Source organism: Carya illinoinensis, chromosome 12 (assembly GCF_018687715.1).
Source record: "Carya illinoinensis cultivar Pawnee chromosome 12, C.illinoinensisPawnee_v1, whole genome shotgun sequence".
Classification (NCBI taxonomy): Eukaryota; Viridiplantae; Streptophyta; class Magnoliopsida; order Fagales; family Juglandaceae; genus Carya; species Carya illinoinensis.
In genome coordinates, this window is record NC_056763.1 from 21932461 (window position 1) to 21945773 (window position 13313).

The following is a 13313-nucleotide window of genomic DNA, read 5'->3' on the forward strand; positions in this document are numbered from 1 at the left end:
ATTTAATATGAGGATTTTTGTTCTACAAAATTGTATAGTTTTAACGGATCGAAGTGATTTTCATCATTTTTTTTTCTATTATCATCTCATCATTTTTGTGTCAAATGATTATTATTTATCACTAACATCTCATAAAAGATAGTGAGAGAATGATGATTAAAAAATCTTTGATAAATAAAATCTTTCTTGTTTTAATCTTTTGGATCCATTCGTGACATGTTTGATTGCAAGACATAGTCAAAATCAAATCAATTTAATTTAATTTTAAGTTGAGTTTAATATCTAAACATTCAACTATTAAATTACTAAACTCATCTTAATTTAAAATCTCCTTATACTAGGGACTTACACTATTTTTTAATTTTTTATAAATAGTACTAAACTCATCTTAACATCCAAATATTTTTAAATTCATTTTAGATAGACCTCATATAACTTACTTCACTTACTCAACTCACTATATATATTATTCATAATGAACTCAGCTCAATTCAGCTTAACTCAACATCTAAATGCAGACTAACTTATTCTAAAGGGAAATCAACTTTATATCAACATTAAATTATTTTGAATTTGGTCTCAAGCCTTGGGATATAGAGATGTCCATCCAAATACGAAATGTTTAATACATATTATGTGTACAATTTCCGATAGCATAGTTTCTAATAGCTGTCATTGGTATCACCCCTTAATAAATTCTTAGCCAATTAATTAATTAATTAAATTTGGGCGTAAAATCGACCGGCCACCTTTGTCTTTCAATGCAATCACAGGCGGGTGTTTAAGAGTCACTTGTTTTAAAAAATTCCAAGGTACCACCAACGACCATTCATGTGTTTGCTGAGAAAGCAACGTACGATTTTGTCCCCATTCATCACCCCCAAGACCCACCAACCTTTCAAATCGCCAAAGACGAAAAAGCCATTCCTTTGTTATAGAAACTTCTTTAGGGCATGTCCATGAAGTCATGGTGATCTGTAAAAAAGGTCAAATTTCTTGTCTTTTTCTTTTTTTCCTCCAATTGCGATTGATATAATTTATGAGTTTTATTTAGTTAAATTGATAAAATAAATTCGAAATATCAATCCTCCAATTAAATTGTGATTAAATACAATATATGTCGAAGCGTTTTCACCTACACTGTACCAATAATAATGGTAGGTATAATTTTAAATTGTGCTGACATTTTGTAAAAAAGTGAATCCTAATAAAAATAATATTAAAAAATAATTTTTTTATTATATAGTCAATTTTTTTGACAAAAAGACTACAAAATTTGTATATTTAATATCGTACAAGTTATTACTCCAAATGATATATTTTATATTTGTGTTTCTGAATATAGCATGCATATACGATAGAGATGAGATGCAGATTGACATGAGTAAAGTGTAATTTGGATAGTGAGATGAGATGAAATGATTTTAAATAAAAGTTAAAAATTAAATAAAATATTATTAAAATATTATTTTTTAATATTATTATTATTTTAATATTTGAAAAAATTAAATTATTTATTATATTTTATGTAAAAATTTAAAATAATTGTAATGAAAAGACAAGGAAAAACACTTTTACTATACGGCACTAAGCTGTGTATCACCTTTATTTACATTGTACGATTCCCAATTGGATTTCCCTTTTCTAAGGAAGTGTACCGTGTTTACACCACTTTTTCCCCTCGCCACCACCCTTTTCTCTCCCCTTCTTTCATATCAAATGGATCATTTTTTCCAAAAAGAAAAACAAAGATAATTGCATGTTTGACAGCTAAACATTGCCTATATAACTTTATATATATATATATATATATATATTTGTATTGAAAAGCTCGCATAGAAAAAAAAGTAGAAAAATAATTTTGATTTTGGTCAATAATTATTACCGTTATAATTATTATACTATGGTCACGTGATTTTGATTATCTACCTGAAACTGTCACCTGAATTAATAGTCACCCCAAAAAATATTATAATATTCATCCTGAATATGATCTTCCCAATTAATGGAGTCTCCCAAAATATTATCTATTTTTTTTATTAAAAAAATCGACAATCTGTACTTGAGCTATTTACTTTTTGGATACACATTCCAAAAGATTCTATAAATATTATTTCTTCTTTACGTACTTTATATTTTCATGTTTCTATATATCTATTTATTTTTATCACTTCCTTTCCTACGATCTCAAATAATATTGAACAAGGTGAGATAATGTTAAAATAATAAATGAATATGCTACGTACCATGCATGAAAATTTCTGAACGTAGAGATAATATATACCCATAGTAAGAACTTGATGGAAACACGTCACATCAATGTGGTCTGCATTATATATGCACTCGAGACTTTTCTATATATATATATATTATTACATAAATTAATAAGGACTCATGATCGTGTTGATCAGAAACAAATGGCATGCATTAGTCTGGAAAGGGAAAAGGAAAGGGAAAGCTGGGAAAGTTTCATCATTTTCTATGACTTTACGCACGGCACATAATTAAATTATTGAAGGCAATTATGTCAATGAAAACATAAGTAAAAAGGTGTTAAAAACAATAATATTTTTGTACTTCCCACTCTTACGTACGGACACCAACTGTTATAACTGGTAGTTGGGGGAGTTCATTCTCTAGTTTTTTTTCCCTCCCCAGCAGGAAGGGTAGCTGGGGAGATTAGAAGACTCTTTGACTCCCAAATTCCTTAGCCAACAATCACCAATCTTCCATGTTTTTAAATCCCCATCACTTCTGAGGATCTCTCTCATGGTCTCTCGCTCTCTTCATCAGCACCAAACGTAGTAATTGCTCACTCTCCCTAGCAGCTAGCAAGAGAACGGCCATCTCTCTCTCACTCAAATGGCACCAAAAAATGATGGATCAGCTAAGAAAGTAGTAATGAACAAAGGAGCATGGACGGCAGAGGAAGATCAAAAACTGTCACAGTACACTGAAATCCACGGTGCAAAGAGGTGGAAAACAGTTGCATTCAAAGCAGGTTATTACCTATGTATCTTAAACACTATTAATTAGTACTCTGCAAGAACGAAGGAAAAAGAACAACAAATTAAAGGAAGTAGTATTATATATAGAAGAGAAAGAAAGAAAAAGGTTAAACCCAGTACTACGCCGTCTCTACATTTTCCATTGCTTTATTCGATCGTACGCCTAAAGGGTTTTCATGATGCTCTTTTGCAGGTTTGAATCGATGCGGGAAGAGTTGCAGACTGAGATGGCTGAATTATCTGAGACCCAACATCAAAAGAGGCAACATCTCAGATGCAGAAGAGGACTTGATACTTAGGCTGCATAAGCTACTGGGAAACAGGCCAGTTCTTTTATTAATTTAAATATAGATCAAAACATTAATGCTATTGCATTGATGAGAGAATTAGCACGACAAGCAACGTGATATTAATTTTCATATTTATTTATGCAGGTGGTCTCTCATTGCTGGTAGACTTCCGGGACGAACAGACAATGAGATAAAGAATTATTGGAATTCTCATTTGAGCAAGAAAATCATCAAGGAGAAAAAATTAGAGATTTCAACGAAACAAGAGATTGTGCCTAAGGAACCATGTGTCACCCCTCATGTAGACGTGGAGGGTGTTAAAGGAAATACTAGAAATTCTGAAGGTAATTTTGATGTCAATGAATTCTTTGACTTCACCATTGATTTAGGATCATGTGGATTGGAGTGGGTGAACAAGTTCTTTGAACTCGACGACGATTCGTGCCTCACTGAGAAAAGGTGAGCAGTTTATGTAATAAATTAATATTTTTCTCCTTGAAAAGAAGCTCCATTATTGAAATAAAATGTGGTTTCTGCTGTTAAAAAACTATGATTTTAAACCTTTCTCCTCAGCGTGTCATGAAATTTGGTCAAATATTTTGTGGTCTGGTTATATGTACTCATCATCATGGTGGTGATGATCATCTAAAACCACAGGCAGCTTAATTAATTTATATATGTACGTGCCATTCGATTACTGTCATCAAGGAAATTAAAGCAGGCCAAAAAATGATCACGAAAGTGATCAAGCCTAAAGCTAGCTAGCAAAAGATCAGTTCCTTTAGACTTAATGGACTAAAATGAAAAAATTTATTCATTGTCTATTTTCTCATCATCACATAATGTAACTTTAGATGATAGATTCATATGTAAAATATAATACATAGTCTTCAATCATCTATTATCATATTATGAAATGATGAGACGATAATAAAAAAATAGATGATGAGTAGAATTACGCTCAACTAAAATTAATTATGATCAAATGTACGTGTTGGAAGTTTCTGAAAGTTGGGTGGGGCGCAACTTAAAGGACTATATATATATATATTATAATTATTACCAAGTTCAAGTTATTTGGTCCTATCCAGTCACTATAACAAAAATCACATTTAGTGACAGACAAAACTATCATAAAAAATGAAAAAAAGGTCACAAAATACATTAGGTGACAGTTATAAACCGTCACCCCCACCTTTATGAAATGTGCGTCACAGAATATATATGGTGATAGTTTACTGTACAAGCGTCACTAAAAATATTTTTAGTGACGGTTTGTGATGTGCCGTTTTATATAACGTTCGAACGTTTGCTTTTTTGTGACGGTTAGAATCTGTCACAGAATATAACGTTCGAATGAAAAAAATAACATTTGAACGTAAAGTAGACAAATTGACATCCGAATGAGGGCAGGTAACGTTTGTTGATTACCGTTTGAACGTATTAAATTTATTTTTGAACGTTTATATGTTCGAACGTTACGTTCGAATTTAGATTCCAACATAAAGGAAACAATGTCTGAACGTTTTCATTGTAACGTTCGGACGTTCTTTCCAATGTTAAGAAACTAGAGTTCGAACGCAATAAGTACGTTCGGAGGTTTGGAACGTTAAAAGTTTAAACATTTGAACGTAAGTTTCAATCGTCGCTGTAAACGTTCAAACGTTCTATGTGGTAACGTTCGAACGTGTGTTCGAATGTGAAATACTGTTTAAAGGTTTTTATTTACATTCGAACGTACATATCAGAAATACTAAACTTTTCCCATTAATAAACATACCAATTGTATCATATTACATAACATATTTCACAACCAACAATGTTTGTAATTGTTTTCCAAGTAGACATTAAAAATTTAATATAGTAATAAAATTCATTTTTTTTCTTTCCTCGTCCACCACGATTCTGTTGTAATGACATAACACGCTCCATTTGCAGCATCATCTCCCGCTGGATTTGCTGTTGGACCTCACTACGTATTCTTTCCTCCTGGTCTCTTTTTTGATCCTGCAAATGCGTCTCTAAATGAGACTGTCACTCTAAAAGGGATTCCAACTCTTGCTGTCTGGATCTTATATACTCATTCTCGCGTCGTGCATCTTCTAACTTTTTGCTAAGATTATTAATTTGTGAAGTCGATGAGGTTGAGGAGGATGAACCGGAATGCCTGAAAGATCATCCCAAACCTCTTGCCACACTAGAGTTGGGCCCGAGCACTTGTGTGAAAATGTCTATGTCACTAGTAGAGGATTTCCTAGAAGCTGACTGCAACTCCATCATTTTTTCCTGCAGTTTAAAAGATCAAAACACACAAATTAAAAACGTATTAAAAGAAATACAAATAAAAAAGAATTTAACCATATGTTGCATAATTTATTTAACAATAATGAACACCGCTTACATAATTAATTGCAACGGCAGGATCCATCCACTCACTATGCTCATTAGTATGAGCAGCAGCATAAACATTAACAAGAGAAAAATTTTCAGGATTATCACGTTTCTAACAAAACGACATTAGCAAATTTAAAAAAATAGTGTTAGTACTTATATAAAAGAATAACAGGAAAATAAATGAATTATATAGTTTATTAATTACCATTTTTTTAGCAAGACGATGGAATGATCTTAAACCAGCACGATGGTGAATAGTCAGAGCGGATCTATTATGTGCATTTGTAAAACTTAAGTGCTACAAATACACATTAAGAATATTAATTGTAATATATATATACACACATATAAGATAAACAATAAATATTAATGTAAATAACTGATGGAAATAAATCTAGAATACTTGATATTCTGGAGATGCAAAAAGATCACAACACTTTATCCAGTCGTCTAACTTCATATGTTGAAAAGGTGACTGTGCAGTCTCTTCAAACGACTCAAACTTCTTGAAGTGGTCGTGACATCGTCCCTTGTGATGTCGGAATAGTGTAGCCATTAACTCATTCATAGTTCTCAAATCCTTGCTACAACCAAAGTCGAGGTCAAATTCATTCTAATTATAAATTAATTAGGTAAAAAATATGATATACCAATGTAGGTGAAAGAAATGAATTGCCAGAGTAAACTCACCAGCACACGACTCCGAATGTGTTCCTTAATCTCATTCGGCACATCTCGCCATGAGCGCAAATAAAATGGAGCATAAGCTTGGACTACTGTACCAATACAGGAGGAAAGCGCTGCTGCACTATCATCTACTCCTCCAGTGGAATTATCAGGAATTATGACTTTCAGTTTGCCATGCCTTCGGTTTTTCTCAAGTGAGATACTGCGTGTATAGCCACGACCGCGACGAGCGAATGCATCAACTAATATAGATAATGTGTATAATTTTTATACTAATATAGTTATTGAGACAAAAATTTTAAATATATAAATAATTTTCAACGACATTTCCTTACTAGTATGTGTCGACTGGGCATCGTTTTCTGTAGTGTTAACTTCATCTTCAGGAACGGACTCTTTAGGTGGGGAGTCCTCAATGGGTTTGGGACTTGGACTTGATGGAGGGGGCACATTTCTTCTTTGTCTTTTTGACGGCATACTTGAAATTAATTATATATACCAAAAAAATTTAATTAGATGAAATTAATTATTATTATAAAATTCTATACTCATATATGAATAAAGTTTTTAGTACTTTTAGTTTTCATCTTCGGATGTATTTTCCATGCTTGTTTCAGAATCTCTCTCTATAACATCTTCATCATCATCATCAACCTCTTCTTCGTCCTTCTTATCCACTTCCCCTCCGGATTCTTCTTCGTCTTCTTCTTCTGACTCTTATACTTCTTTCTCACTTTCTTGAATTGAATGATCATTTAATACAGACGGATCGAGATGGATGAGTGGGATGTCATCTCTACATAAGGGGAGCAACTCGAGTGCACCAAGGTCAACAAATAAGTTAATACCCCCACCATCTTCCTGGTAGGCCTCTATATTCGGAGTGTCAGCTTCATCTCCACTAGTATCGTAATCTGCATTCATTCCTACTTCATATATATTTCGAGAGACAAATTTTTGTACGACTCGCCAAGTTATCTTTCCACTATCTTCATCAGCATTTTTCATTGGATCAATCAAGTAATAGATTTGAGTAGCTTGACAAGCCAATACAAATAGATCATCTTCGTACCATTTATATGTAGTATTTACACTCGTAAAATGATTATCCATATATATCGAAACCCGACCACCGCCTATATCCCACCAATCACATTTAAAGACATATGTTATAGACCCACCAAGATATTTCAATCCGATAATATAACGAATGACACCATAATAATCAATATCATCTGTTCCATGACTACCCTCGACCCACACACCACAGTTTTGAGTCTTTCTATTACGTTTACGGTCCAGAGTATGGAATCTATAACCTCAAACCGTGCATGCAGTGTATCGAAGTGCTCTATTTAAAGGACCACGGGCCAATGCATACAATTCAAAAGAGACAGATTTGGGATCACGAGCACGTTGTTCCAAAATCTAACAATTCAAATAATGTTATTAATTAAATATTACTTAGAGTTAAAACTTTTATAATCTAACATATCAAGTAGAGTTTAGTTCATACACGTTGTTCAAACCATCCAGAAAATTCTTCCTCGTGTCTTGCCACTAAATTCTCTACGCCTTCCGTCTTAAGTTTGTCCATGTGCTCACTGTATATATATATATATATATATATATGCAAAATCATATTATTTTATATCACAAAAGTTATAGTTAACCTCATTGAATCTATAAATATTTAAACCTTTTACAACGACATACCTAAGATAGTCTTCAATCTCCCGACAATTATATAGTACGTACCACTGAACTGTACCCAACTCTGTATCAAGTAAATCGTAACCCGTTTATGCACCCAAGGGTCGTACATTCTGAGAAAACACTAATAGCTCATGAGGAGGTGGAGCAGTAAGATCAGCATTTCGCTCTTTATGATTAACACTAATAACACCACGAAGATATAAAGAGCAAAATGTTAACCATTCATTATGTATATAAGCCTTTGCTATTGAACCCTCAACTCTGGCTTTATTCCCAACAGTGCGCTTCAGTCGACCTAAATATCTTTCAACTGGATACATCCAACGGAACTGCACCGGTCCACCCAACATTATCTCTCGGGGTAAATATATTGCTAAATGGACCATGACATCAAAAAATGATGGTGGAAAGATCTGCTCGAATTTACATAATATAATAGTAATGTATTCTTCCAGTTTCTGTAGCAAATCTCGCTTTACTACCCGAGCACACAAATCCTTAAAAAACATACATAGTTTGGTTATGGCAGCACGTACGACAGTTGTTAGCTTCCCACGAATTTCCACCAGTAATAACTTCTGCAAAAATACGTGACAATCATGACTTTTCAATCCACCAATTTTCCAGTCATCAGGGCTTACGCATCTACTGATATTTGAAGCATAACCATCTGGCAGCTTCACACCTTGCAACAACTTGTAGAAGTCCATCCTCTCCTCCCTTGTCATCGTAAAACATGCATGCGGCATGACCACCCTATCACCTTCCACCCGTAAATGTAGATTATGTTTAATTCCCATTCTCTCAAGATCTTTCCTCGTCTTAATCGTATCTTTCATATTTTTACTAATACTCATCAATGTACCCAGTATATTATCACAAATATTCTTTTTGGAACTACATGAATGGGACTTACCCACTTGCTATCCGAGATGGGGTAAATGATACCCACATCAAGCAATTTCAACACCTCACCTTTAACCACTTCCTTCATTGTGGGATTCAACCTTCTTTGCATTTCCCTCGAAGGCTTTGCATCATCTTCTAAATAAATTCTATGGATACACTCCAAGGGACTTATACCTTTTATATCAGCCATTGTCCACCCAATAGACTTTTTATGTTTCTTAAGGACCTCTAGCAATTTATCTTCTTGTTCACTAGTTAAGTGAGAAGAAATTACCACAGGGAAGGTGCTTTGTGGTCCTAAGAAAGCATACTTCAACTCCAATGGAAGAGGTTTGAAGTCCAAAGTTGGGGATTGCTCCTCCGAAGGCTTGAGGGTTGATGTCAATGGTGGAAGTTGCTCAAATTTTGACCTCCATGGTGGTGTAACTTGCTGGCCTATTGAGGAAACAAAAGATGAGTCATTAAAATTATCAAATATTTTCAAATCTTCTTCAAATTCTTCTAAAGAATCAATAAGTTGAAAATAATGTGTAGAATTTTCATCAATGAAATTTTCCAGCAAATTCACTTCATGAACTTCTTCAACTTCTTGCGGTTGCCTGCAAAGATTAAAAATATTTAGCTCCAAGGTCATATTTCCAAAACTCAACTTTAAAACTCCACTTCTACAATTTATGAGTGCATTAGAAGTAGCCAAGAAGGGTCTTCCTAAGATAACAGGTGCTTAGAAAGTAGAATGATTAGTCAATTGCATGTCGAGTACGACAAAGTCTACTGGATAGTAGAATTTGTCTACTTGAACCAAAACATCTTCCACAACTCCCCTTGGAATCTTAATAGACCTGTCAACCAACTGCAATGTGATAGAAGTAGATTTCAACTCACCCAATCCAAGCTGAACATAAACATTATAAGGCAATAAGTTCACACTTGAACCTAAGTCTAATAATGCTTGGCCTATTTTTGAGCTCCCTATCATGCAAGCTATGGTAGGAGATCCTGGGTCCTTGTATTTGGGAGGAGTGTTGGTTTGGATAATAGCATTAACCTGCTCAGTAAGAAAAACTTTCTTTTGCACATTCAATTTTCTTTTTACGGTACATAAATCCTTTAAAAATTTAGCATAGGTAGGAATCTGTTGAATAGCATCTAACAATGGTATATTAATCCTAACTTGCTTAAAAATTTCAAGAATTTCCGCGTGATGCTTATCTTTGTGCAAAGGGGCTAACCTTTGAGGAAAAGGTGCAAGTGTAGTGCTTGGGACACTTTCAGATTTCAAAGGATCATGTGCCTCATTTTCAGAAGGAGGTTTAGAAGTGTTACCATTCTTTTCTACCTCTTGAACTAGAATGCCAATCACCTTACCACTTCTCAAGGTTGTAATAGCCTTGACTTGCTTGACATTTGAATCTCCTGCCATATTTTGAAATTGGTAGTTTTGGCCTTGGGGATTAGGCTGAGATTGTGCAGGAAACTTCCCTTTCTCTTGAGCACTCATGGTTGTAGTCAACCTTGTGACTGACCCACGAATCTCAGCAATGGCTTGTGAATTTTGACTGTTGATAGCAGCTTGGTTTTGCATGAATTGCTGAAAATTGATGAACAGCTGCTGGAAGTTGGTGGATAATTGCTGGAAATTATCTTCAAGGTTCTTTTTCTGGGCTGGCACCATGTGGTTGGCATATTAAGATGGTCCTGGACCTCCTGGGGTAGTGTATGGTGCAAATTGTGAAGGACCAGCTATGTTGGGTGCAGGTAAAGCAGCTTGTTCACCCCTCCAACTGAAATTAGGGTGATTTCTCCATCCCGAATTGTAAGTGTTGGAGTAAGGACCTGAAAAAGATTTAGCAACCATATTAACAGCATTAGATTGATCCAAGAGAACTTCTTTAAAGGCAGGAATGGTCGGGCAATCATTAGTTGAATGCCCTTGGTCCTCACAAATATTACAGCTCAAGGTAATCTAAGGTACAGCTTGTATTTCATTCACTTTCTTCAACTCTATGGTTTCTAATTTCTTAGAAATCATAGCCAACCTAGCATTCAAATCATCTACTTCTCTCAGATTATATTTCCCACCCCCTGAAATTGTCCTTGAATTTTCCGACCTATGATGAACATCAGATGTATCCCATGATTGTGCATTTTCAGCTAGATAATCAAAATATTCAAAAGCTTCTTCAGGTTCTTTGTTAAAAAACGCTCCATTACACATGGTCTCCACAAATTATCTCATTTTTGGTTGCAACCCCTCATAAAAAAAAACTAAAGAGCCTCCAATTCTCATATCCATGATGAGGACATGCATTTAAAAGGTCTTTGAATCGTTCCCAACAATGATAAAATGTTTCCACATCCTTTTGGCCAAAATTCATGATCTGTCTTTTCAAGGCATTGGTTCTATGCATGGGAAAAAATTTCTTTAAAAATTCAGTTTGCATTTCTTGCCAAGTCCCAATGGATCTTGGTCTTAAAGAATTCAACCATGTCTTAGCCTTGTCTTTTAAGGAAAATGGAAACAGTTTCAATCTTATGACCTCATCAGTGCATGTTCTATCCATGAATGTGGAACACACTTCTTTAAACTCTTTGATATGCAAATAGGGGTTTTCAGATTCTATACCATGAAAGTGTGGTAACAATGGAATCATCCCGGGTTTGAAATTAAAAGCATTTGCATTAATAGGTAAAATGATGCAAGAAGGTGTGCTAGTCCTAACAGGCTGAAGATATTCTCTAAGAGTCCTGTTTGGGTTCTCCACTTCCCTATCATGATACTCATTTTCAGCCATGATGCTAACAGTGTCTGATGATGATTCAACAGAAGATGATGCAGAGCTAAAAGATGTCAATGATTCTGTCCTAAACAGTCGAGATGTATGGTCTCTAGTCCAACCAGTCATACAAACAGGAGCATAAAATCAAAGACTATGAAGAATAAACAGAGAGAAGGGAAAAAGATTAGATGTCACCCAGGCTGTGAAAAGGTTCACAGCTCCACAAACGTCCTCTCAGCAGTAGAGGAATGCTCTAATAAGCACCAGTTGTCCCCGGCAACGGCGCCAAAAACTTGACTCGGTTTCGAATGTGCTTCCAAGTGTAGAAGTGTCAAGTTGTATCAAGGATAAGTCCAGGATCGTATTCCACAGAGACAATGGGTTATCAAAGCGTATAAGAGATTTGTGAGTAACAAATTAATCGAGTATGAGAGATGAAAATAAAATTGAAATGCAATGCAAAAAGATAATCGAAGTTGAAATTAGAGTTTCTAATAAAAAAGGCAAATTAACAAACACCTGGGTTGGGTTTGAGACTTTCTTTATTTCGGATACTAGATAATTTTCTCGGTTAACAATCCAGTCAAGGCATTGATAAACGGAAGATAAAAAGCTAAGCTCAAGTTTTGCAATATTTTCCTAAGGGATTCTCTACTTTACTAGTCAAACACACATTAATAAACAACTGAGAGAGGCCTTGATAGTTTTCAAGCTTTTGTTGTGCCTTACGTCAACAACAAAACAAGAGCAAGAGCCACAATCTATTTTCAATTCAAATCCGACTAGTAATATAGAGTGATCATCATTTATCGACAAAATATTGCACTATACTAGAATCCAAAACAAATCAAGCTTCATTCCACAACCCAAGCTTCAAAAATTAGCTACGCATGATAATTCTAACAACAAAGATTAATCTAAGTTGAACCATGATAAAATCTAAGAGAAAATTTCCAAACGAAATAAATCCTAGAGAAGTTGCATGCAGGACAACTAAAGTAAAATGAAAACTGAAAACGTAGAGCTTGCGCTTCGTCCGTCCGTAAACGTCCAAACTAAGAGCAAAAAAAATAAATGAAAAACGAGAGTGCGAACGAGCTTCCGTCTACTCGCCCCTGGACTAAAACATAAAATAGAATAGGAAGTAAAACTGAAAGTAAGAACCAGAAAATAAATTCCAGCCGCTTACTATCTAAAAGCAAAGCAAGAATGGAATAAAATCAACACCAGCCGCCCCAAAGTTCTAAACAAAAAGTAAAGAAAATAAAATTCAACTACTCTACTGCTGCTCCTAGAACCGAAAATGAAAAGAGGAAGAATAATAATTCCAAAAAAAAACAGCTGCCTTGCATCTAAACTAAAAGAAAAGAAATAAAATTCCTAAGAACAAAACTAAGAACTACCCTCCTCCAGGTCTGAACAAAAAGCAAGAAAAAAAGAAACTTCAAAACTAAGCTACTGCTGTAGCCGAATGAAAAAAAGAAAGAAACAATGAAAACAAAGCTTAGCTACTGTTGTAGCCGAATGAA

The 13313-nt window shown here is 34.5% G+C and overlaps 1 protein-coding gene and 1 non-coding gene across 2 annotated transcripts; both read left to right on the plus strand.

Moving 5' to 3' along the window:
• The first annotated feature begins 2704 nt into the window (after nt 1-2704).
• On the plus strand, nt 2705-3848 carry LOC122290033 (transcription factor MYB3-like). The gene is made up of 3 exons (XM_043097549.1): nt 2705-3001; nt 3202-3331; nt 3443-3848. The coding sequence occupies exons 1-3, from the start codon at nt 2863-2865 to the stop codon at nt 3759-3761; spliced, it is 588 nt and encodes a 195-aa protein (XP_042953483.1). The 5' UTR covers nt 2705-2862; the 3' UTR covers nt 3762-3848.
• Nucleotides 3849-11293: 7445 nt separating this feature from the next.
• LOC122290610 lies at nt 11294-11401 on the plus strand. Its single transcript, XR_006236472.1, has one exon. It is a non-coding gene; the product is annotated as a small nucleolar RNA R71 (small nucleolar RNA).
• The last annotated feature ends 1912 nt before the right edge of the window (nt 11402-13313 follow it).

Excerpts from the sequence above, each read along its gene's own strand:
- LOC122290033 (XM_043097549.1), top strand. The coding sequence starts at position 2,863 with ATGGCACCAAAAAATGATGGATCAGCTAAGAAAGTAGTAATGAACAAA. Across the intron at positions 3,002-3,201 it reads AACAGTTGCATTCAAAGCAG|GTTTGAATCGATGCGGGAAG; the intron begins GTTATTACCTAT and ends GCTCTTTTGCAG. Across the intron at positions 3,332-3,442 it reads CATAAGCTACTGGGAAACAG|GTGGTCTCTCATTGCTGGTA; the intron begins GCCAGTTCTTTT and ends TTATTTATGCAG.